Source organism: Oncorhynchus gorbuscha, linkage group LG18 (genome assembly GCF_021184085.1).
Source record: "Oncorhynchus gorbuscha isolate QuinsamMale2020 ecotype Even-year linkage group LG18, OgorEven_v1.0, whole genome shotgun sequence".
Lineage (NCBI taxonomy): Eukaryota > Metazoa > Chordata > Actinopteri > Salmoniformes > Salmonidae > Oncorhynchus > Oncorhynchus gorbuscha.
Window position 1 is genome coordinate 632,404 of NC_060190.1, and position 23,079 is coordinate 655,482.

At 43.3% G+C, this 23,079-nt stretch overlaps 1 protein-coding gene across 1 annotated transcript; it reads right to left on the minus strand.

The window, feature by feature from the left end:
* Positions 1-13,287: 13,287 nt before the first annotated feature.
* Positions 13,288-22,822, minus strand: LOC124002780 (neuronal growth regulator 1-like). Its single transcript, XM_046310510.1, has 6 exons — positions 22,642-22,822; positions 20,432-20,600; positions 19,369-19,448; positions 18,923-19,270; positions 18,489-18,749; positions 13,288-13,711 (listed from the first exon to the last, which is right to left on the minus strand). The coding sequence occupies exons 1-6, from the start codon at positions 22,697-22,699 to the stop codon at positions 13,641-13,643; spliced, it is 987 nt and encodes a 328-aa protein (XP_046166466.1). The 5' UTR covers positions 22,700-22,822; the 3' UTR covers positions 13,288-13,640.
* Positions 22,823-23,079: the final 257 nt, after the last annotated feature.

A 23,079-nucleotide genomic window follows, 5' to 3' on the forward strand; every position in this document is an offset into this window, starting at 1 on the left:
ATATGACATTCTCCCAATCTTCTTCTGGATCATCCAAATGCTTTCTAGCAAACTTCAGACGGGCCTGGACATGTACTGGCTTAAGCAGGGGGACACGTCTGGCACTGCAGGATTTGAGTCCCTTGTGGCGTAGTGTGTTACTGATGGTAGGCTTGGTTACTTTTGTCCCAGCTCTCTGCAGGTCATTCACTAGGTCCCCCGTGTGGTTCTGGGATTTTTGCTCACCGTTCTTGTGATCATTTTGACCCCACGGGGTGAGATCTTGCGTGGAGTCCCAGATCGAGGGAGATTATCAGTGGTCTTGTATGTCTTCCATTTCCTAATAATTGCTGCCACAGTTGATTTCTTCAAACCAAGCTGCTTACCTATTGCAGATTCAGTCTTCCCAGCCTGGTGCAGGTCTACAATTTTGTTTCTGGTGTCCTTTGACAGGTCTTTGGTCTTGGCCATAGAGGAGTTTGGAGTGTGACTGTTTGAGGTTGTGGACTTTTAGTGAAATGCTTACTTACAAGCCCTTAACCAACAATGCATTTTTAAGAAAAATAAGTGCTAAGGAAATATTTACTAAAATAAACTGAAGTAAAAAAATAATTAAAACATTTAAATAAATAAAAGAAGAAGATAGAACACAGCCCGTAGCCGTGGTATATTGGCCATATATCACACACCCTGAGACGCTTTATTGCTGTTACAAACTGGTTACTAACATAATTAGCGCAGTAAAAATAAATGTTTTGTCATACCTTTGGTATACATACGGTCTGATATACCACGGCTGTCAGCCAATCAGCAACCAGGGCTCGAAGCACCCAGTTTATAATACTTTATATAACATAGCAACACTAATAGAAATATTATTTTATAACGAATGTGTTCTCCGAATTGTATGGTTTATTACTATTAACATAAAACACTAAAACATGGACAGGTTTTATACAAACAGAGACAAACAGAGACAAACAGAGACAGAGACAAACAGAGACAAACAGAGACAGAGACAAACAGAGACAAACAGAGACATGATAAACAGAGACAGAGACAAACAGAGACAAACAGAGACGTGATAAACAGAGACAAACAGAGACAGAGACAAACAGAGACAAACAGAGACAGAGACAAACAGAGACAAACAGAGACAGAGACAGAGACAAACAGAGACAAACAGAGACAGAGACAAACAGAGACAGAGACAAACAGAGACAGAGACAAACAGAGACAGAGACAAACAGAGACAGAGACAAACAGAGACAAACAGAGACAAACAGAGACAGAGACAGAGACAAACAGAGACAGAGACAAACAGAGACAGAGACAAACAGAGACAAACAGAGACAGAGACAAACAGAGACAGAGACAAACAGAGACAAACAGAGACAGAGACAAACAGAGACAGAGACAAACAGAGACAAACAGAGACAAACAGAGACAGAGACAAACAGAGACAGAGACAAACAGAGACGTGAGAAACAGAGACAGAGACAAACAGAGACAGAGACAAACAGAGACAAACAGAGACAGAGACAAACAGAGACAAACAGAGACAAACAGAGACAAACAGAGATGTGATAAACAGAGACAAACAGAGACAGAGACAAACAGAGACAAACAGAGACAGAGACAAACAGAGACAGAGACAAACAGAGACAGAGACAAACAGAGACAAACAGAGACAAACAGAGACAAACAGAGAGACAAACAGAGACAAACAGAGACAGAGACAGAGACAGAGACAAACAGAGACAAACAGAGACAAACAGAGACAGAGACAAACAGAGACAGAGACAGAGACAAACAGAGACAAACAGAGACAAAACAGAGACAGAGACAGAGACAAACAGAGACAAACAGAGACAAGACAAACAGAGACAGAGACAAACAGTGACAGAGACAAACAGTGACAGAGACAAACAGTGACAGAGACAAACAGAGACAGAGACAAACAGAGACAAACAGAGACAAACAGAGACAGAGACAAACAGAGACAGAGACAAACAGAGACAGAGACAAACAGAGACAAACAGAGACAAACAGAGACAGAGACAAACAGAGACAAACAGAGACAGAGACAGAGACAGAGACAGAGACAGAGACAAACAGAGACAAACAGAGACAAACAGAGACAAACAGAGACAAACAGAGACAAACAGAGACAGAGACAGAGACAAACAGAGACAAACAGAGACAGAGACAAACAGAGACAAACAGAGACAGAGACAGAGACAGAGACAAACAGAGACAAACAGAGACAGAGACAAACAGAGACAAACAGAGACAAACAGAGACAAACAGAGACAGAGACAGAGACAGAGACAAACAGAGACAAACAGAGACAGAGACAAACAGAGACAAACAGAGACAAACAGAGACAAACAGAGACAGAGACAGAGACAGAGACAGAGACAAACAGGGACAAACAGAGACAAACAGAGACAAACAGAGACAGAGACAAACAGAGACAGAGACAAACAGAGACAAACAGAGACAGAGACAGAGACAGAGACAAACAGAGACAAACAGAGACAGAGACAAACAGAGACAAACAGAGACAAACAGAGACAGAGACAAACAGAGACAAACAGAGACAGAGACAGAGACAAACAGAGACAAACAGAGACAGAGACAAACAGAGACAGAGACAAACAGAGACAGAGACAAACAGAGACAGAGACAAACAGAGACAGAGACAAACAGAGACAAACAGAGACAAACAGAGACAGAGACAGAGACAAACAGAGACAGAGACAAACAGAGACAGAGACAAACAGAGACAAACAGAGACAGAGACAAACAGAGACAAACAGAGACAAACAGAGACAGAGACAGAGACAGAGACAAACAGAGACAAACAGAGACAAACAGAGACAAACAGAGACAGAGACAGAGACAAACAGAGACAAACAGAGACAAACAGAGACAAACAGAGACAAACAGAGACAGAACAGAGACAGAGACAAACAGAGACAGAGACAAACAGAGACAAACAGAGACAGAGACAAACAGAGACAAACAGAGACAAACAGAGACAAACAGAGACAGAGACAGAGACAAACAGAGACAAACAGAGACAGAGACAGAGACAGAGACAGAGACAGAGACAGAGAAAAACAGAGACAAACAGAGACAGAGACAAACAGAGACAAACAGAGACAAACAGAGACAAACAGAGACAGAGACAGAGACAGAGACAGAGACAAACAGAGACAAACAGAGACAAACAGGGACAAACAGAGACAAACAGAGACAAACAGAGACAGAGACAGAGACAAACAGAGACAAACAGAGACAGAGACAAACAGAGACAAACAGAGACAGAGACAGAGACAGAGACAAACAGAGACAAACAGAGACAGAGACAGAGACAAACAGAGACAAACAGAGACAAACAGAGACAAACAGAGACAAACAGAGACAAACAGAGACAGAGACAAACAGAGACAAACAGAGACGTGATAAACAGAGACAGAGACAAACAGAGACAGAGACAAACAGAGACAGAGACAAACAGAGACAAACAGAGACAGAGACAAACAGAGACAAACAGAGACAAACAGAGACAAACAGAGACAAACAGAGACAAACAAGAGACAGAGACAAACAGAGACAAACAGAGACAAACAGAGACAGAGACAAACAGAGACAGAGACAAACAGAGACAAACAGAGACAAACAGAGACAAACAAACAGAGACAAACAGAGACAAACAGAGACAGAGACAGAGACAAACAGAGACAAACAGAGACAAACAGAGACAAACAGAGACAAACAGAGACAAACAGAGACAGAGACAAACAGAGACAAACAGAGACAGAGACAAACAGAGACAAACAGAGACAAACAGAGACAAACAGAGACAGAGACAAACAGAGACAAACAGAGACACAAACAGAGACAAACAGACAAACAGAGACAAACAGAGACAAACAGAGACAGAGACAAACAGAGACAAACAGAGACAGAGACAAACAGAGACAAACAGAGACAAACAGAGACAAACAGAGACAGAACAGAGACAAACAGAGACAAACAGAGACAAACAGAGACAGAGACAGAGACAAACAGAGACAAACAGAGACAAACAGAGACAAACAGAGACAAACAGAGACAAACAGAGACAAACAGAGACAGAGACAGAGACAAACAGAGACAAACAGAGACAAACAAACAGAGACAAACAGAGACAAACAGAGACAAACAGAGACAGAGACAGAGACAGAGACAAACAGAGACAAACAGAGACAGAGACAAACAGAGACAAACAGAGACAAACAGAGACAGAGACAGAGACAAACAGAGACAAACAGAGACAGAGACAAACAGAGACAAACAGAGACAAACAGAGACAAACAGAGACAAACAGAGACAAACAAACAGAGACAAACAGAGACAGAGACAGAACAGAGACAAACAGAGACAAGACAGAGACAGAGACAAACAGAGACAAACAGAGACAAACAGAGACAAACAGAGACAAACAGAGACAAACAGAGACAAACAGAGACAAACAGAGACAAACAGAGACAGAGACAGAGACAAACAGAGACAAACAGAGACAAACAGAGACAAACAGAGACAAACAGAGACAAACAGAGACAAACAGAGACAAACAGAGACAGAGACAAACACAGAGACAAACAGAGACAAACAGAGACAGAGACAGAGACAGAGACAAACAGAGACAAACAGAGACAGAGACAGACAGAGACAAACAGAGACAAACAGAGACAGAGACAAACAGAGACAAACAGAGACAAACAGAGACAAGACAGAGACAAACAGAGACAAACAGAGACAAGACAGAGACAAACAGAGACAAACAGAGACAAACAGAGACAGAGACAAACAGAGACAGAGACAAACAGAGACAAGACAAACAGAGACAAACAGAGACAAACAGAGACAAACAGAGACAAACAGAGACAAACAGAGACAGAGACAAACAGAGACAAACAGAGACAAACAGAGACAAACAGAGACAAACAGAGACAAACAGAGACAAACAGAGACAGAGACAGAGACAGAGACAGAGACAGAGACAGAGACAAACAGAGACAAACAGAGACAAACAGAGACAGAGAACAGAGACAAACAGAGACAAACAGAGACAGAGACAAACAGAGACAAACAGAGACAGAGACAAACAGAGACAAACAGAGACAAACAGAGACAGAGACAAACAGACAGAGACAGAGACAGAGACAAACAGAGACAGAGACAAACAGAGACAGAGACAAACAGAGACAGAGACAAACAGAGACAAACAGAGACAAACAGAGACAGAGACAAACAGAGACAGAGACAAACAGAGACAAACAGAGACAGAGACAAACAGAGACAAACAGAGACAAACAGAGACAGAGACAGAGACAGAGAGACAGAGACAAACAGAGACAAACAGAGACAAACAAACAGAGACAAGACAGAGACAGAGACAGAGACAAACAGAGACAAACAGAGACAGAGACAAACAGAGACAAACAGAGACAGAGACAGAGACAGAGACAAACAGAGACAGAGACAAACAGAGACAAACAGAGACAGAGACAAACAGAGACAAACAGAGACAAACAGAGACAGAGACAGAGACAAACAGAGACAAACAAACAGAGACAAACAGAGACAGAGACAAACAGAGACAAACAGAGACAGAGACAGAGACAGAGACAAAGAGACAGAGACAAACAGAGACAAACAGAGACAAACAGAGACAAACAGAGACAGAGACAGAGACAAACAGAGACAAACAGAGACAAACAGGGACAAACAGAGACAAACAGAGACAAACAGAGACAGAGACAGAGACAAACAGAGACAAACAGAGACAGAGACAAACAGAGACAAACAGAGACAGAGACAGAGACAGAGACGAACAGAGACAAACAGAGACAGAGACAAACAGAGACAAACAGAGACAAACAGAGACAGAGACAAACAGAGACAAACAGAGACAAACAGAGACAGAGACAGAGACAGAGACAAACAGAGACAAACAGAGAAAGAATAGACAAACAGAGACAAAGCAGAATATCAATCAAAGAAAAATGACAGTAACATGTTTAATATTATATCATTGAGACAGAGACAAACAGAGACAAACAGAGACAGAGACAAACAGAGACAAACAGATAGCCAATCAGAGACACATACATGGGCTTGGTAACCATGTTTAATAATATCAGAATCGACAGAGACAAACAATCAGAATACCACATACATGGGCAGGTAACCATGTTTAATATTATATCATTGGTTAATCAGAGACAGTTGAGAATCAGTAATACCACATACATGAACAAACAGAATCTTTACAAACAGAGAATCAGTAGACAAACAGAGACAAACAGAGATATCATTGGTTAATCGTTACAGAGACAGATAGCCAATCAGAATACACAGAACCATGTTTAACAGGTTAATCGACCAGAGACAAAGCAATCAGACCAAACAGAGAACAAATATTATACAGAATCGTTACCCAGGAGACGACAAACAGAGACAAATCAGAGACAAACAGAGAAAGAATAGACATTGGTTAATCACAGCAGAGCCAATCAGTAATACAGTACATGCTTGGTAGCAGAATATCAATCAAAGTAAAAATGAAGTTGTGTTCTTTGTAACATGTTTAATATTATATCATTGGTTAATCGTTACCCAGGAGACGGAGTTGATAGCCAATCAGTAATACCACATACATGGGCTTGGTAACCATGTTTAATATTATATCATTGGTTAATCGTTACCCAGGAGACGGAGTTGATAGCCAATCAGTAATACCACATACATGGGCTTGGTAACCATGTTTAATATTATATCATTGGTTAATCGTTACCCAGGAGACGGAGTTGATAGCCAATCAGTAATACCACATACATGGGCTTGGTAACCATGTTTAATATTATATCATTGGTTAATCGTTACCCAGGAGACGGAGTTGATAGCCAATCAGTAATACCACATACATGGGCTTAGTAACCATGTTTAACAGCCACCAAGTGTGTTTGTGTTCTGAGTTCCGACCCATTTCATTGAGGTGGATATATGACAGTTCGTTCTGTTCTGGTAAGTATGACTTAACTGTTACTTCTGATTTCCTTTGTCACTGTTCCTCATCTATAACACACACACACAGACACACACACACACACACACACACACACACACACACACACACACACACACACACACACACACACACACACACACACACACACACACACACACACACACACACACACACACACACACACACACACACACACACACACACACACACACACACGCACACGCACATACGCACGCACGCACACACACACACACACACGCACATACGCACGCACGCACGCACGCACGCACGCACGCACGCACGCACGCACGCACAGACACACACACACACACACACACACGCACAGACGCACAGACACACACACACGCACACACGCACACGCAGACGCACAGACACACACACAGTTTCTGCTATTATATCCTGTGAATTGCGCCCTTCTCATTACACACACTCACAGTTTCTGCTGTTACATCCGGTGCACTCTGCCCTCATTTCTTTCCTCTCCTCCCCAGTTAAGACCGAGCCTATGAACAACACTGACTAACACAGTCAGCAACACAGTCAGCAACACAGGACTAACACAGTCAGCAACACAGGACTAACACAGTCAGCAACACAGGACTAACACAGCCAGCAACACAGGACTAACACAGTCAGCAACACAGGACTAACACAGTCAGCAACATAGGACTAACACAGTCAGCAACACAGTCAGCAACACGGGACTAACACAGTCAGCAACACAGTCAGCAACACAGGACTAATACAGCCAGCAACACAGGACTAACACAGTCAGCAACACAGGACTAACACAGTCAGCAACACGGGACTAACACAGTCAGCAACACAGGACTAACACTGTCAGCAACACAGGACTAACACAGCCAGCAACACAGTCAGCAACACAGTCAGCAACACAGGACTAACACAGTCAGCAACACAGTCAGCAACACAGGACTAACACAGCCAGCAACACAGGACTAACACAGTCAGCAACACAGGACTAACACAGTCAGCAACACAGGACTAACACAGTCAGCAACACAGGACTAACACAGTCAGCAACACGGGACTAACACAGTCAGCAACACAGGACTAACACAGTCAGCAACACAGGACAGCCATGCAGGCAAAGGGAACACAACACAGAGTTTCAGCTGTTATATAGTGGATCCTCTGTCCCTCTCATTACAGACACACAGTTTCAGCTGTTATATAGTGGATCCTCTGCCCCTACAGCAGAGTGTGTGGTACAGTGATGTCTGGTAAGGCCCCACAGCAGAGTGTGTGTTACAGCAGAGTGTGTGGTACAGTGATGTCTGGTAAGGCCCCACAGCAGAGTGTGTGTTACAGCAGAGTGTGTGTTACATTGACATCTGGTAATGCCCTACAGCAGTGTGTGTGTTACAGCAGAGTGTGTGTTACAGCAGAGTGTGTGTTACAGCAGAGTGTGTGTTACAGCAGAGTGTGTGTTACACAGCAGAGTGTGTGTTACACAGCAGAGTGTGTGTTACAGCAGAGTGTGTGTTACACAGCAGAGTGTGTGTTACAGCAGATTGTGTGTTACAGCAGAGTGTGTGTTACACAGCAGAGTGTGTGTTACAGCAGAGTGTGTGTTACAGCAGAGTGTGTGTTACACAGCAGAGTGTGTGTTACACAGCAGAGTGTGTGTTACACAGCAGAGTGTGTGTTACACAGCAGAGTGTGTGTTACAGCAGAGTGTGTGTGTTACAGTGATGTCTGGTAAGGCCCTACAGCAAAGTGTGTGTTACAGCAGAGTGTGTGTTACAGCAGAGTGTGTGTTACAGCAGAGTGTGTGTTACAGCAGAGTGTGTGTTACACAGCAGAGTGTGTGTTACAGCAGAGTGTGTGTTACAGCAGAGTGTGTGTTACAGCAGAGTGTGTGTTACAGCAGAGTGTGTGTTACAGCAGAGTGTGTGTTACACAGCAGAGTGTGTGTTACACAGCAGAGTGTGTGTGTTACACAGCAGAGTGTGTGTGTTACAGTGATGTCTGGTAAGGCCCTACAGCAGAGTGTGTGTTACAGCAGAGTGTGTGTTACAGCAGAGTGTGTGTTACAGCAGAGTGTGTGTTACATTGACATCTGGTAAGGCCCTACAGCAGAGTGTGTGTGTTACACAGCAGAGTGTGTGTTACAGCAGAGTGTGTGTTACAGTGACATCTGGTAAGGCCCTACAGCAGAGTGTGTGTGTTACACAGCAGAGTGTGTGTTACAGCAGAGTGTGTGTTACAGCAGAGTGTGTGTTACACAGCAGAGTGTGTGTTACACAGCAGAGTGTGTGTTACAGTGACATCTGGTAAGGCCCTACAGCAGAGTGTGTGTTACACAGCAGCGTGTGTGTTACACAGCAGAGTGTGTGTTACAGCAGAGTGTGTGTTACAGCAGAGTGTGTGTTACAGCAGAGTGTGTGTTACACAGCAGAGTGTGTGTTACAGCAGAGTGTGTGTTACAGCAGAGTGTGTGTTACAGCAGAGTGTGTGTTACAGCAGAGTGTGTGTGTTACAGCAGAGTGTGTGTTACAGCAGAGTGTGTGTGTTACAGCAGAGTGTGTGTTACAGCAGAGTGTGTGTTACACAGCAGAGTGTGTGTTACAGCAGAGTGTGTGTTACACAGCAGAGTGTGTGTTACAGCAGAGTGTGTGTTACAGCAGAGTGTGTGTGTTACAGCAGAGTGTGTGTTACACAGCAGAGTGTGTGTTACACAGCAGAGTGTGTGTTACACAGCAGAGTGTGTGTTACAGCAGAGTGTGTGTTACACAGCAGAGTGTGTGTTACAGCAGAGTGTGTGTTACAGCAGAGTGTGTGTTACAGCAGAGTGTGTGTGTTACAGTGATGTCTGGTAAGGCCCTACAGCAGAGTGTGTGTTACAGCAGAGTGTGTGTTACACAGCAGAGTGTGTGTTACAGCAGAGTGTGTGTGTTACAGTGATGTCTGGTAAGGCCCTACAGCAGAGTGTGTGTTACAGCAGAGTGTGTGTTACAGCAGAGTGTGTGTTACACAGCAGAGTGTGTGTGTTACAGCAGAGTGTGTATTACAGCAGAGTGTGTGTTACAGCAGAGTGTGTGTTACAGCAGAGTGTGTGTGTTACAGCAGAGTGTGTGTTACACAGCAGAGTGTGTGTGTTACAGCAGAGTGTGTGTTACAGCAGAGTGTGTGTTACACAGCAGAGTGTGTGTTACAGCAGAGTGTGTGTGTTACAGTGATGTCTGGTAAGGCCCTACAGCAGAGTGTGTGTTACAGCAGAGTGTGTGTGTTACAGTGATGTCTGGTAAGGCCCTACAGCAGAGTGTGTGTTACACCAGAGTGTGTGTGTTACAGCAGAGTGTGTGTGTTACAGCAGAGTGTGTGTGTTACAGCAGAGTGTGTGTTACAGCAGAGTGTGTGTTACAGCAGTGTGTGTGTTACAGCAGAGTGTGTGTTACAGCAGAGTGTGTGTTACAGCAGAGTGTGTGTTACAGCAGAGTGTGTGTTACAGCAGAGTGTGTGTTACAGCAGAGTGTGTGTTACAGCAGAGTGTGTGTTACACAGCAGAGTGTGTGTTACAGCAGAGTGTGTGTTACAGCAGAGTGTGTGTTACAGCAGAGTGTGTGTTACAGCAGTGTGTGTTACAGCAGTGTGTGTTACAGCAGAGTGTGTGTTACAGCAGAGTGTGTGTTACAGCAGAGTGTGTGTTACAGCAGAGTGTGTGTTACAGCAGAGTGTGTGTTACAGCAGAGTGTGTGTTACAGCAGAGTGTGTGTTACAGCAGAGTGTGTGTTCATGGCCCCAGTAAAGCTGCAATGGGATCAATGGAACACGTTGTTTTACCAGTGAATCGATAAGAACTCTTAAAGCTTCATCACCTACATCACAAAATCATGTAAAATGTTTCACGGAATCGACAAAATTATAATTTAATACAGTCGAAACGTTTACAAATTAGACGCTCTGAAATGAAAGCAACTGCCTACAATGAACATTCGGATTAGAATAATATACAACGTCTGATCTCGAAAACAATGTAATATGTTTAGTAGAGTCAAAGATGCCCTGCTATTGACACACTAGTGCTGAACAACATCCCCACCAAACAATGTAATATGTTTAGTAGAGTCAAAGATGCCCTGCTATTGACACACTAGTGCTGAACAACATCCCCACCAAACAATGTAATATTATTAGTAGGTGTATTCTAGAGTCAAAGATGCCCTGCTATTGACACACTAGTGCAGAACAACATCCCCACCAAACAATGTAATATGTTTAGTAGAGTCAAAGATGCCCTGCTATTGACACACTAGTGCAGAACAACATCCCCACCAAACAATGTAATATGATTAGTAGGTGTAATCTAGAGTCAAAGATGCCCTGCTATTGACACACTAGTGCAGAACAACATCCCCACCAAACAATGTAATATGATTAGTAGGTGTAATCTAGAGTCAAAGATGCCCTGCTATTGACACACTAGTGCAGAACAACATCCCCACCAAACAATGTAATATGTTTAGTAGAGTCAAAGATGCCCTGCTATTGACACACTAGTGCAGAACAACATCCCCACCAAACAATGTAATATGTTTAGTAGGTGTCATCTAGAGTCAAAGATGCCCTGCTATTGACACACTAGTGCAGAACAACATCCCCACCAAACAATGTAATATGATTAGTAGGTGTAATCTAGAGTCAAAGATGCCCTGCTATTGACACACTAGTGCTGAACAACATCCCCACCAAACAATGTAATATGTTTAGTAGAGTCAAAGATGCCCTGCTATTGACACACTAGTGCAGAACAACATCCCCACCAAACAATGTAATATGTTTAGTAGAGTCAAAGATGCCCTGCTATTGACACACTAGTGCAGAACAACATCCCCACCAAACAATGTAATATGTTTAGTAGGTGTATTCTAGAGTCAAAGATGTCCTGCTATTGACACACTAGTGCAGAACAACATCCCCACCAAACAATGTAATATGATTAGTAGGTGTCATCTAGAGTCAAAGATGCCCTGCTATTGACACACTAGTGCAGAACAACATCCCCACCAAACAATGTAATATGATTAGTAGGTGTCATCTAGAGTCAAAGATGCCCTGCTATTGACACACTAGTGCAGAACAACATCCCCACCAAACAATGTAATATGATTAGTAGGTGTCATCTAGAGTCAAAGATGCCCTGCTATTGACACACTAGTGCTGAACAACATCCCCACCAAACAATGTAATATGATTAGTTGGTGTCATCTAGAGTCAAAGATGCCCTGCTATTGACACACTAGTGCTGAACAACATCCCCACCAAACAATGTAATATGATTAGTAGAGTCAAAGATGCCCTGCTATTGACACACTAGTGCTGAACAACATCCTCACCTGGAACAAGGTCATTTGTATATTATTAACAGAAGTCTAGTTTCATTGCATGTTATCTGACACCATAACTTAATAAGGAAATGTGAAATGAAGTATTATGTGTCATAGCTGACTAAGATCACCAATGGTCAGAAATAGTGAAAGAAAACGCAGGCAATAACACTGTAAAATGAATTAAATCCATGATATATATACACATATAGAAACCATGGAAACCATTGAATGGTAGGTGTAAAATGAATTAAATCCATTATATATATATATATATATATATATATACATATAGAAACCATGGAAACCATGGAGTAGTAGGTGTAAAATGAATTAAATCCATGATATATATATATGTAATGAATTTCCTCCTCTTCTTCCGAAGAGGAGAGGCGAAACGGATCAGAGGACCAATACGCGGCGTGGTAAGTGTCCATGGTTCTTTTTAATACGTTAAGGTACACATGAACAACTGACTACAAAAAAACAATAAATGTGAAAACTCAAAACAGTCCTATCTGGTGCAATCACAGAGACAGAAACAATCACCCACAAACACACAGTGAAACCCAGGCTACCTAAGTATGATTCTCAATCAGAGACAACTAATGACACCTGCCTCTGATTGAGAACCATACTAGGCTGAAACATAGAAATACACAAAACATAGAAAAACAAACATAGACTGCCCACCCAACTCACGCCCTGACCATACTAACTAAATACAAAACACAGGAAATAAAGGTCAGAACGTGACAATATATATATATATATACACATATAGAAACCATGGAAACCATGGAATAGTAGGTGTAAAATGAATTTAATCCATGATATATATATACACACATATAGAAACCATGGAAACCATGGAATAGTAGGTGTGTCCTACTATTGGCACAGCATAATAGTTGATGTCTTCACTGTTATTCTACAATGTAGAAAATAGTACGAATAAAGAAAAACCCTTTAATGTGTAGGTGGATCCAAACTGTTGATTTAAGGCAAAATCATAAAGTTACAAGGTAATATTATCAAAGTATTGTTGTCATGGCTATCAATCAATCAATAATTGTATTTATTTATTAATCAGTAGTTAGCAGAAAGTGGACAGACAGCCACCAATCACAGTGGGAGGGATTTTGAAGAAGAAAAAAAAATAAAAGCACATGTATTCAGCCAATCAGTGGGTTCAGGAAGTGGTCTTAAAGCCAATGAATGAGTTGGAGGAGCAGCATAGCCACCAAGGCACTTGCAGCAGCCTGACAGGAAGCTCCTGAGGAGGGAAACAGAAGTTTAGGCTGCGTTTACACAGGCAACACAATTCTGATCATTTGACAATAATTTGGCATGTCTGATATACATCTGAATTTTTTTCCCCAATATGTCAACAGCTCAAAAAACGACATGAGTTTATCTTTTGAGTTTTGATTTAAACTACATTCGTATGTGGATCTCAATCCTGATACAATTCCCATACTCCATATACAAGGATGCTCAGATTCATTTTTTTTTTGCTTCTGAAGTGGTTTTGCATATGACCTACCGTTACCAAGACGACCACCCCAAAGGTTAACGGAACAGAGAGAGGAAATGAGCATTGCATCCTTCCTCTGCTCCAAGATGGCATAGCATTTTAGATGTCTTTTGTCCTTGTCCGTATATATATGTATATATTTCTACAACTTTCTTCGCATACCTTTTTATTTATATTTTGATTTTCTATAAACTCATCTTCAAAACACTCTCCTGCAACCCGCCTAACCAACTTATATTTATAAAAAAAGAAAGTATTATTTACCTCAAATCTGTAATCCTCCATAGAAGCTAGCCAGAAGCTAGCCAGAAGCTAATCCAGAAGCTAGCCAGAAGCTAATCCAGAAGCTAGCCAGAAACTAATCCAGAAGCTAGCCAGAAACTAATCCAGAAGCTAGCCAGAAGCTAATCCAGAAACTAGCCAGAAGATAATCCAGAAGCTAGCCTGAAGCTAATCAGAAGCTAGTTAGCTTCTTTACTGGCTAATCGTTAGTATTCAGCTAACCACAGTTTGTGATCATCAGCTACCCTTTAGCTCGAAAATCTATCGCCAGTTTTGTACGGTGCGGCTCGGAACATACCGGACCCATTTTTCTCTCCATGTCCCCGGATTTCAACCACTAACTCTGGACATTCATACCTGGATCTCGCAGCTAGCTAGCTGCTATCCGTGTGACTATCGGCTTACGTCGATTCCGGAGCAAACATCAATTATTCCGGAGCTAGCCAGCTGAAGAGTTCCATCAGTCACTCCTGGGCTACAATCACCTATCCTCCCCACCAGGCCTTCACAACTGGACTACCGACGTTATCTACCCGAGGGAGTTATCTGCTGCCCTATCAGAGACTACATCAGTGTTAGTGCTGCCCTATCAGAGACTACATCAGTGTTAGTGCTGCCCTATCAGAGACTACATCAGTGTTAGTGCTGCCCTATCAGAGACTACTTCAGTGTTAATGCTGCCCTATCAGAGACTACATCAGTGTTAGTGCTGCCCTATCAGAGACTACATCAGTGTTAGTGCTGTCCTATCAGAGACTACATCAGTGTTAGTGCTGCCCTATCAGAGACTACATCAGTGTTAGTGCTGCCCTATCAGAGACTACATCAGTGTTAGTGCTGCCCTATCAGAGACTACATCAGTGTTAATGCTGCCCTATCAGAGACTACATCAGTGTTACTGCTGCCCTATCAGAGACTACATCAGTGTTAGTGCTGCCCTATCAGAGACTACATCAGTGTTACTGCTGCCCTATCAGAGACTACATCAGTGTTACTGCTGCCCTATCAGAGACTACATCAGTGTTACTGCTGCCCTATCAGAGACTACATTAGTGTTACTGCTGCCCTATCAGAGACTACATTAGTGTTAATGCTGCCCTATCAGAGACTACATCAGTGTTAGTGCTGCCCTATCAGAGACTACATCAGTGTTACTGCTGCCCTATCAGAGACTACATCAGTGTTAGTGCTGCCCTATCAGAGACTACATCAGTGTTAGTGCTGCCCTATCAGAGACTACATCAGTGTTAGTGCTGCCCTATCAGAGACTACATCAGTGTTAGTGCTGCCCTATCAGAGACTACATCAGTGTTAGTGCTGCCCTATCAGAGACTACATCAGTGTTAGTGCTGCCCTATCAGAGACTACATCAGTGTTAGTGCTGCCCTATCAGAGATTACATCAGTGTTAGTGCTGCCCTATCAGAGACTACATCAGTGTTAGTGCTGCCCTATCAGAGACTACATCAGTGTTAGTGCTGCCCTATCAGAGACTACATCAGTGTTAGTGCTGCCCTATCAGAGACTACATCAGTGTTACTGCTGCCCTATCAGAGACTACATCAGTGTTACTGCTGCCCAATCAGAGACTACATCAGTGTTACTGCTGCCCTATCAGAGACTACATCAGTGTTACTGCTGCCCTATCAGAGACTACATCAGTGTTACTGCTGCCCTATCAGAGACTACATCAGTGTTAGTGCTGCCCTATCAGAGACTACATCAGTGTTAGTGCTGCCCTATCAGAGACTACATCAGTGTTACTGCTGCCCTATCAGAGACTACATCAGTGTTACTGCTGCCCTATCAGAGACTACATCAGTGTTAGTGCTGCCCTATCAGAGACTACATCAGTGTTAGTGCTGCCCTATCAGAGACTACATCAGTGTTAGTGCTGCCCTATCAGAGACTACATCAGTGTTAGTGCTGCCCTATCAGAGACTACATCAGTGTTACTGCTGCCCTATCAGAGACTACATCAGTGTTACTGCTGCCCTATCAGAGACTACATCAGTGTTAGTGCTGCCCTATCAGAGACTACATCAGTGTTAGTGCTGCCCTATCAGAGACTACATCAGTGTTAGTGCTGCCCTATCAAATCAAATCAAATCAAATCAAATCAAATTTTATTTGTCACATACACATGGTTAGCAGATGTTAATGCGAGTGTAGCGAAATGCTTGTGCTTCTAGTTCCGACAATGCAGTGATAACCAACAAGTAATCTAACTAACAATTCCAAAACTACTGTCTTATACACAGTGTAAGGGGATAAGGAACATGTACATAAGGATATATGAATGAGTGATGGTACAGAGCAGCATACAGTAGATGGTATCGAGTACAGTATATACATATGAGATGAGTATGTAGACAAAGTAAACAAAGTGGCATAGTTAAAGTGGCTAGTGATACATGTGTTACATAAGGATGCAGTCGATGTTGTAGAGTACAGTATATACATATGTATATGAGATGAATAATGTAGGGTAAGTAACATTATATAAGGTAGCATTGTTTAAAGTGGCTAGTGATATATCAGAGACTACATCAGTGTTAGTGCTGCCCTATCAGAGACTACATCAGTGTTAGTGCTGCCCTATCAGAGACTACATCAGTGTTAGTGCTGCCCTATCAGAGACTACATCAGTGTTAGTGCTGCCCTATCAGAGACTACATCAGTGTTACTGCTGCCCTATCAGAGACTACATCAGTGTTACTGCTGCCCTATCAGAGACTACATCAGTGTTAGTGCTGCCCTATCAGAGACTACATCAGTGTTACTGCTGCCCAATCAGAGACTACATCAGTGTTACTGCTGCCCTATCAGAGACTACATCAGTGTTAGTGCTGCCCTATCAGAGACTACATCAGTGTTAGTGCTGCCCTATCAGAGACTACATCAGTGTTAGTGCTGCCCTATCAGAGACTACATCAGTGTTAGTGCTGCCCTATCAGAGACTACATCAGTGTTAGTGCTGCCCTATCAGAGACTACATCAGTGTTAGTGCTGCCCTATCAGAGACTACATCAGTGTTAGTGCTGCCCTATCAGAGACTACATCAGTGTTAGTGCTGCCCTATCAGAGACTACATCAGTGTTACTGCTGCCCTATCAGAGACTACATCAGTGTTACTGCTGCCCTATCAGAGACTACATCAGTGTTAGTGCTGCCCTATCAGAGACTACATCAGTGTTAATCAGGAACAGGGTTGGAGTTTAAACCTTCAGGAGGGCATCTCTCCAGGAACAGGGTTGGAATTAAAACCTACAGGAGGGTATCTCTCCAGGAACAGGGTTGGAGTTAACCTACAGGAGGGTAGCTCTCCAGGAACAGGGTTGGAGATAAAACCTACAGGAGGGTAGCTCTCCAGGAACAGGGTTGGAGATAAGACCTACAGGAGGGTAACTCTCCAGGAACAGGGTTGGAGTTAACCTACAGGAGGGTAACTCTCCAGGAACAGGGTTGGAGATAAGACCTACAGGAGGGTAGCTCTCCAGGAACAGGGTTGGAGTTAAAACCTACAGGAGGGTAGCTCTCCAGGAACAGGGTTGGAGTTAAAACCTACAGGAGGGTAGCTCTCCAGGAACAGGGTTGGAGTTAAAACCTACAGGAGGGTAGCTCTCTAGGAACAGGGTTGCTCTATGTTAGCAGTATGGGGGGGCATTGAATAGTCATGAGGTCTGAGTTGACCTGCTCTATGTTAGCAGTATATGGGGGGGGGGCACATCGTATATAGTCATGAGCTGTGTCAGGTTTCAAATAACATAAACACACCTGGAATGTCAACATCACAGTGCATTTCGCTACACTCGCATTAACATCTGCTAACCATGTGTATGTGACAAATAAAATTGGATTTGATTTGATTTGATTTGATTTGTTGAGTAAAATACCAATGATTATGTGAAAGGTCATGTCACATTGGAGTCATTGGGCTTCTCTTCGGAGTTAGTGTTTCTATGTGGTGATGCTCCTCTTCAGTTCCAAAGAGGAGCTTTTCATTACAAGGAGAGCGCGGTCACAGAGGTTTTTCATTATACCATGTGTGAATTCTATTGTTTCATTTTTAATATATATATATTTTTCCATAACAGGACCTTCTCGACAGACCAAGACCGATGGACGACCGAATCTATCAACCTACCAACCAACCAAACTATCATCCAACTAACCTAACAACCAATCAATCTTCCAACTTACCAACCATCCGACCAATCATCCATCCATCTCACCTGTGACCTCCACGTTAACAGTACAGGTGCTGTTTCCCAGGAGGTTTCTGGCGATGCAGGTGTAATCTCCAGAGTGAGACTTGGCAATGTTGGTGATGGTCACTACGGATCTCTCTTCCATGGGGTTGGAGTCGGCTTGGGAGAGCAACCAATCGTACGAGGGGGCAGGGTTACCTTTTGCACTACAGTTAAGTGATAGGGTGTCGCCCTCCGTGATGCTCATGGAGAAACATCCAGGACTCATAGTGATCTGAGGCTTGTCTGGGGGGGGGGGATGAAACAAGTTGATTAATGAGCGATAAAGAGAGATGAGAAACAAGTTGATTCATGAGAGAAAATGAAGTGAAAACAGCATCTGTCAACGTCATGACTCGTCTGGTGTCTAACTAACTGTTGTACTAAATGTGTGTAGACAGAGAACCAGAAGGACTCACAGTGCACGTTGGTGTTGAGGCGGTCTGAGTCCATTACAGGAGGAGGTTGGGGTCCCTCTGGTCCCAGATCCAACATGGCTGAACACAACAACTGGGCCCCGTCATCATCTCTACCAGGGGTGAAGTCCAGGGTGTAGGTCCCATTCTGTGGTGTGTTGATGTTGTCCTTGGATTTCTGTTGTGTGTCTAATTCTGTCTGTTCACCAGTGGCACTGATTTTGTAGAAGGTCACCGTGAGTCTCCCAATAGGAGCGATGTTCTGGACAAGACACTGCAGCAGGTACTGATCCCCCTCAACCATCGGATCAGGGTACTTCCTGTAGCTGATGGAGACACGGTCTGGAAGCTCTGTGGAGGAATGGAAACACACAGTGATTAACAGTGCAGAGCCATACTAAGAATACATTCAGAAACACCAGAGAAGATAAGAGAGAGATGTCACTCACTATAAACTGTGATGTTTAGCTGTTTCTGACACAGGCCTCCGTCTGTGAAGCATGAAGGTTTGATCTTCCAGTCAGTCATACTGTCAAATCAAATGAAATATTTAAAGTGTATTTAAAATAAATCAATTAAAATAAAAAACAGAAGGCAACACAAGCGATGAATAAATGTATAGAATAACACCTCATTAAAGACCATCGAAGCTAAATAACATTAAAGTCAAACTAAAAAGGTGTTGTTGTTTTTTTACTAGCTTTAAAAGTCTCAGCTGTGTCTGCCTCTCTCACCTGTCCACCCTCAGCTGTCTGCCTCTCTCACCTGTCCACCTTCAGCTGTGTCTGCCTCTCTCACCTGTCCACCCTCAGCTGTCTGCCTCTCTCACCTGTCCACCTTCAGCTGTGTCTGCCTCTCACCTGTCCACCCTCAGCCTGCCTCCACCCCACCCTCAGCTGTGTCTGCCTCTCTCCACCCTCACCTGTCCACCCTCAGCTGTGTCTGCCTCTCTCCACCCTCACCTGTCCACCTTCAGCTGTGTCTGCCTCTCTCACCTGTCCACCCTCAGCTGTCTGCATCTCTCTGCCTCTCTCACCTGTCCACCTTCAGCTGTGTCTGCCTCTCTCACCTGTCCACCTTCAGCTGTGTCTGCCTCTCTCACCTGTCCACCCTCAGCTGTCTGCCTCTCTCACCTGTCCACCTTCAGCTGTCCACCTTCCACCTTCAGCTGTCTGCATCCACCTCAGCTCACCTGTCCACCTTCAGCTGTGTCTGCCTCTCTCACCTGTCCACCTTCAGCTGTGTCTGCCTCTCTCACCCACCTTCAGCTGTCCACCTTCACCTTCAGCTGTGTCTGCCTCTCTTCCACCTTCAGCTGTCTGTCCACCTTCCACCTTCAGCTGTGTCTGCCTCTCTCACCGGTCCACCTTCAGCTGTGTCTGCCTCTCTTACCTGTCCACCTTCAGCTGTGTCTGCAGCTGTGTCTGCCACCCTCTCTGCCTCTCTACCTGTCCACCCTCAGCTGTCTGCATCTCTCACCTGTCCACCCTCAGCTGTGTCTGCCTCTCTCACCTGTCCACCCTCCAGCGTAGGATCTTCACCTTGTTGTCTGTTAGACCAACCCCTCCCTGGGTGGCTTCCCAGCCCATCTCTACAGGGGTATCTGAGCTGCAGTTAGAGGAGGCTGGGTCTCCATGCTTCACCACCAGCCTGGCAGGACTGACCACCAGGCACTCAGCATCTGGAAGACCAAGGACAAGTGAAAACTTTATTGTTCTGTTATTGTTGATTTTATTGTTCAAACCAAACATTGTTTTAGGCTTTCTGGAACCGCAGCCTTCTGTTCAGATGTATTACCATGGAAACGGAACTCTGTTGGTCGGTCTATAACGTCTCATAGAGCCTCTTCTCATAATATGAACTCTGTTGGTCGGTCTATAACTTCTCATAGAGCCTCTTCTCATAATATGAACTCTGTTGGTTGGTCTATAACGTCTCATAGAGCCTCTTCTCATAATATGAACTCTGTTGGTTGGTCTATAACTTCTCATAGAGCCTCTTCTCATAATATGAACTCTGTTGGTCGGTCTATAACTTCTCATAGAGCCTCTTCTCATAATATGAACTCTGTTGGTCGGTCTATAACGTCTCATAGAGCCTCTTCTCATAATATGAACTCTGTTGGTCGGTCTATAACGTCTCATAGAGCCTCTTCTCATAATATGAACTCTGTTGGTCGGTCTATAACGTCTCATAGAGCTATAACGTCTCATAGCCTCTTCTCATAATATGAACTCTGTTGGAACATGTCTTGCATAACTTCTCAACAGAGCCTCTTCTCATAATATGAACTCTGTTGGTCGGTCTATAACGTCTCATAGAGCCTCTTCTCATAAACATATGAACTCTGTTGGTCAACCTATAACTTCTCATAGAGCCTCTTCTCATAATATGAACTCTGTTGGTCGGTCCCAAACGTCGATAACTTCTCAACTAGAGCCTCTTCTCATAATATGAACTCTTGCAGAACATGTCTTGCAGTATAACCAAAATGTAGGAAATTATCACCAAATGTTGACAAAATGTGGACTTGGGAATTTTCTATATTAGCAGGTTAGGGTTGAGTGGAGAAATCTATGAATTCTTTATTTCCTGCCTACTTTTAGAGAGAATACAAAGCTCCGTTAGATACCATCTGTAGAGGTGCCGTCTATTTCTGCCTACTTGAGAGAATACAAAGCTCCGTTAGATACCATCTGTAGAGGTGCCGTCTATTTCTGCCTACTTGAGAGAATACAAAGCTCCGTTAGATACCATCTGTAGAGGTGCCGTCTATTGGGTGTTGTTTAGGTTAGAGGTGTCTTCTGCCTACTTGAGAGAATACAAAGCTCCGTTAGATACCATCTGTAGAGGTGCCGTCTTCATCATTAAACATCATAAAACATGATAGTATTTCAACCACATAAAAGCCGAACTGTAATCTCATCAGAAACATATTGGGGTTTCATTTTCACAGCTTTCTGTCTCCTTTACAACCGCTCAAATTGATGTCATTTGGACATTTTGCACAGAAAATCTTTTCCGTTTTTATTTTTGTTTCGTCATTGTATTTTCTCGCCGGTCCCCAAACGTCGAAAGATGACAGCGGGAACCTTACGGATGTCAACTAGATTGATAGCGTTCATCCTATCGATCTATTACATTATTATGTTGATCAAGGGTTTATTTAGTATTCTAGGTCAACATATAATGACGAAGGAGAAGCTACATGCATCTAATTATAGAATAGTCGACTAACAAATAGCCTACCAAAATGTAGGAAATTATCATTTATCTCTAAATCAGGTTAAAAAAAACTAATCCCCCTGTCAAAAAAATCGTTCCGCTCTCTTTGACTGTAGCCTATTGCATATTTTCTATATTAGCAGGGTTAGGGTTGAGTGCGGCCCTCAGATTTTCACTTTATCACATCTAGTCAGGTTGTTGTGGATGGGTTATTAGTAATTCCGGGCGGTTGCGGGTGAACAAACAGCTGACCTGAGCACCACTAACACCTACACACACATGGAATTTAGTACGTCATTGAACCATGGCAGGAGGGAGGATGTATTCCTAAAGAATTCAACCATTCACTGTCAGTCATTAGTTATCTAAAATACTTTAAATCAAATGCACAGTACCAACATTTATTTAAGGAAATAAAACAGGAAAAAATACCTAAACTATTAAACTCAACTTAATTCCGCCACAGAGTTGTGGAATTAGACAGAAGTCTAACTTACCGGTGAAGTCACAATACAGAGACAATGATGAAATAAGTAGACCAAATAAAATCGCCATTTTCCATCGAACTAACAACGAACGTCCCTCCGCGAAGTCTTCCGCTTTTCTGTTCGACGAGCTGAAGAAGAAATGCGCTCGTTCTGCTTTGCAGAAGACCGTTGAAAGTGAAAGTATTCTAGACTGGAAAACGCCCCAACGACCCCTCCTCTTCCTCCTCAGTCTCTCTCTCTTCTCTCTCTCTCTTCTCTCTCTCTCTGAGTCTTCTATTATCTACAGCAGTGGTATTCATAGTCGGGGTCACGAACTCGAGGGAGAACTGCAGTGCACTCGTCCAAAGCATAAATAAGAGTATAGATTATTGTATGGGACAATAGGAGGAGGATAGAGGGCAGGGGTGGAGAGGAAGAGGCAGTAGTCAGGGCAGATATATCAACCAA

Bases quoted from the DNA above. Each gene is read 5' to 3' on its own strand.
- LOC124002780 (XM_046310510.1), bottom strand. From the start codon at position 22,699: ATGGCGATTTTATTTGGTCTACTTATTTCATCATTGTCTCTGTATTGT. The intron at 20,601-22,641 runs GTAAGTTAGACT...TTGGTCTTCCAG, and splicing joins TCTGTATTGTGACTTCACCG to ATGCTGAGTGCCTGGTGGTC. The intron at 13,712-18,488 runs GTGAGATGGATG...TTCCCTCCTCAG, and splicing joins TGTTAACGTGGAGGTCACAG to GAGCTTCCTGTCAGGCTGCT.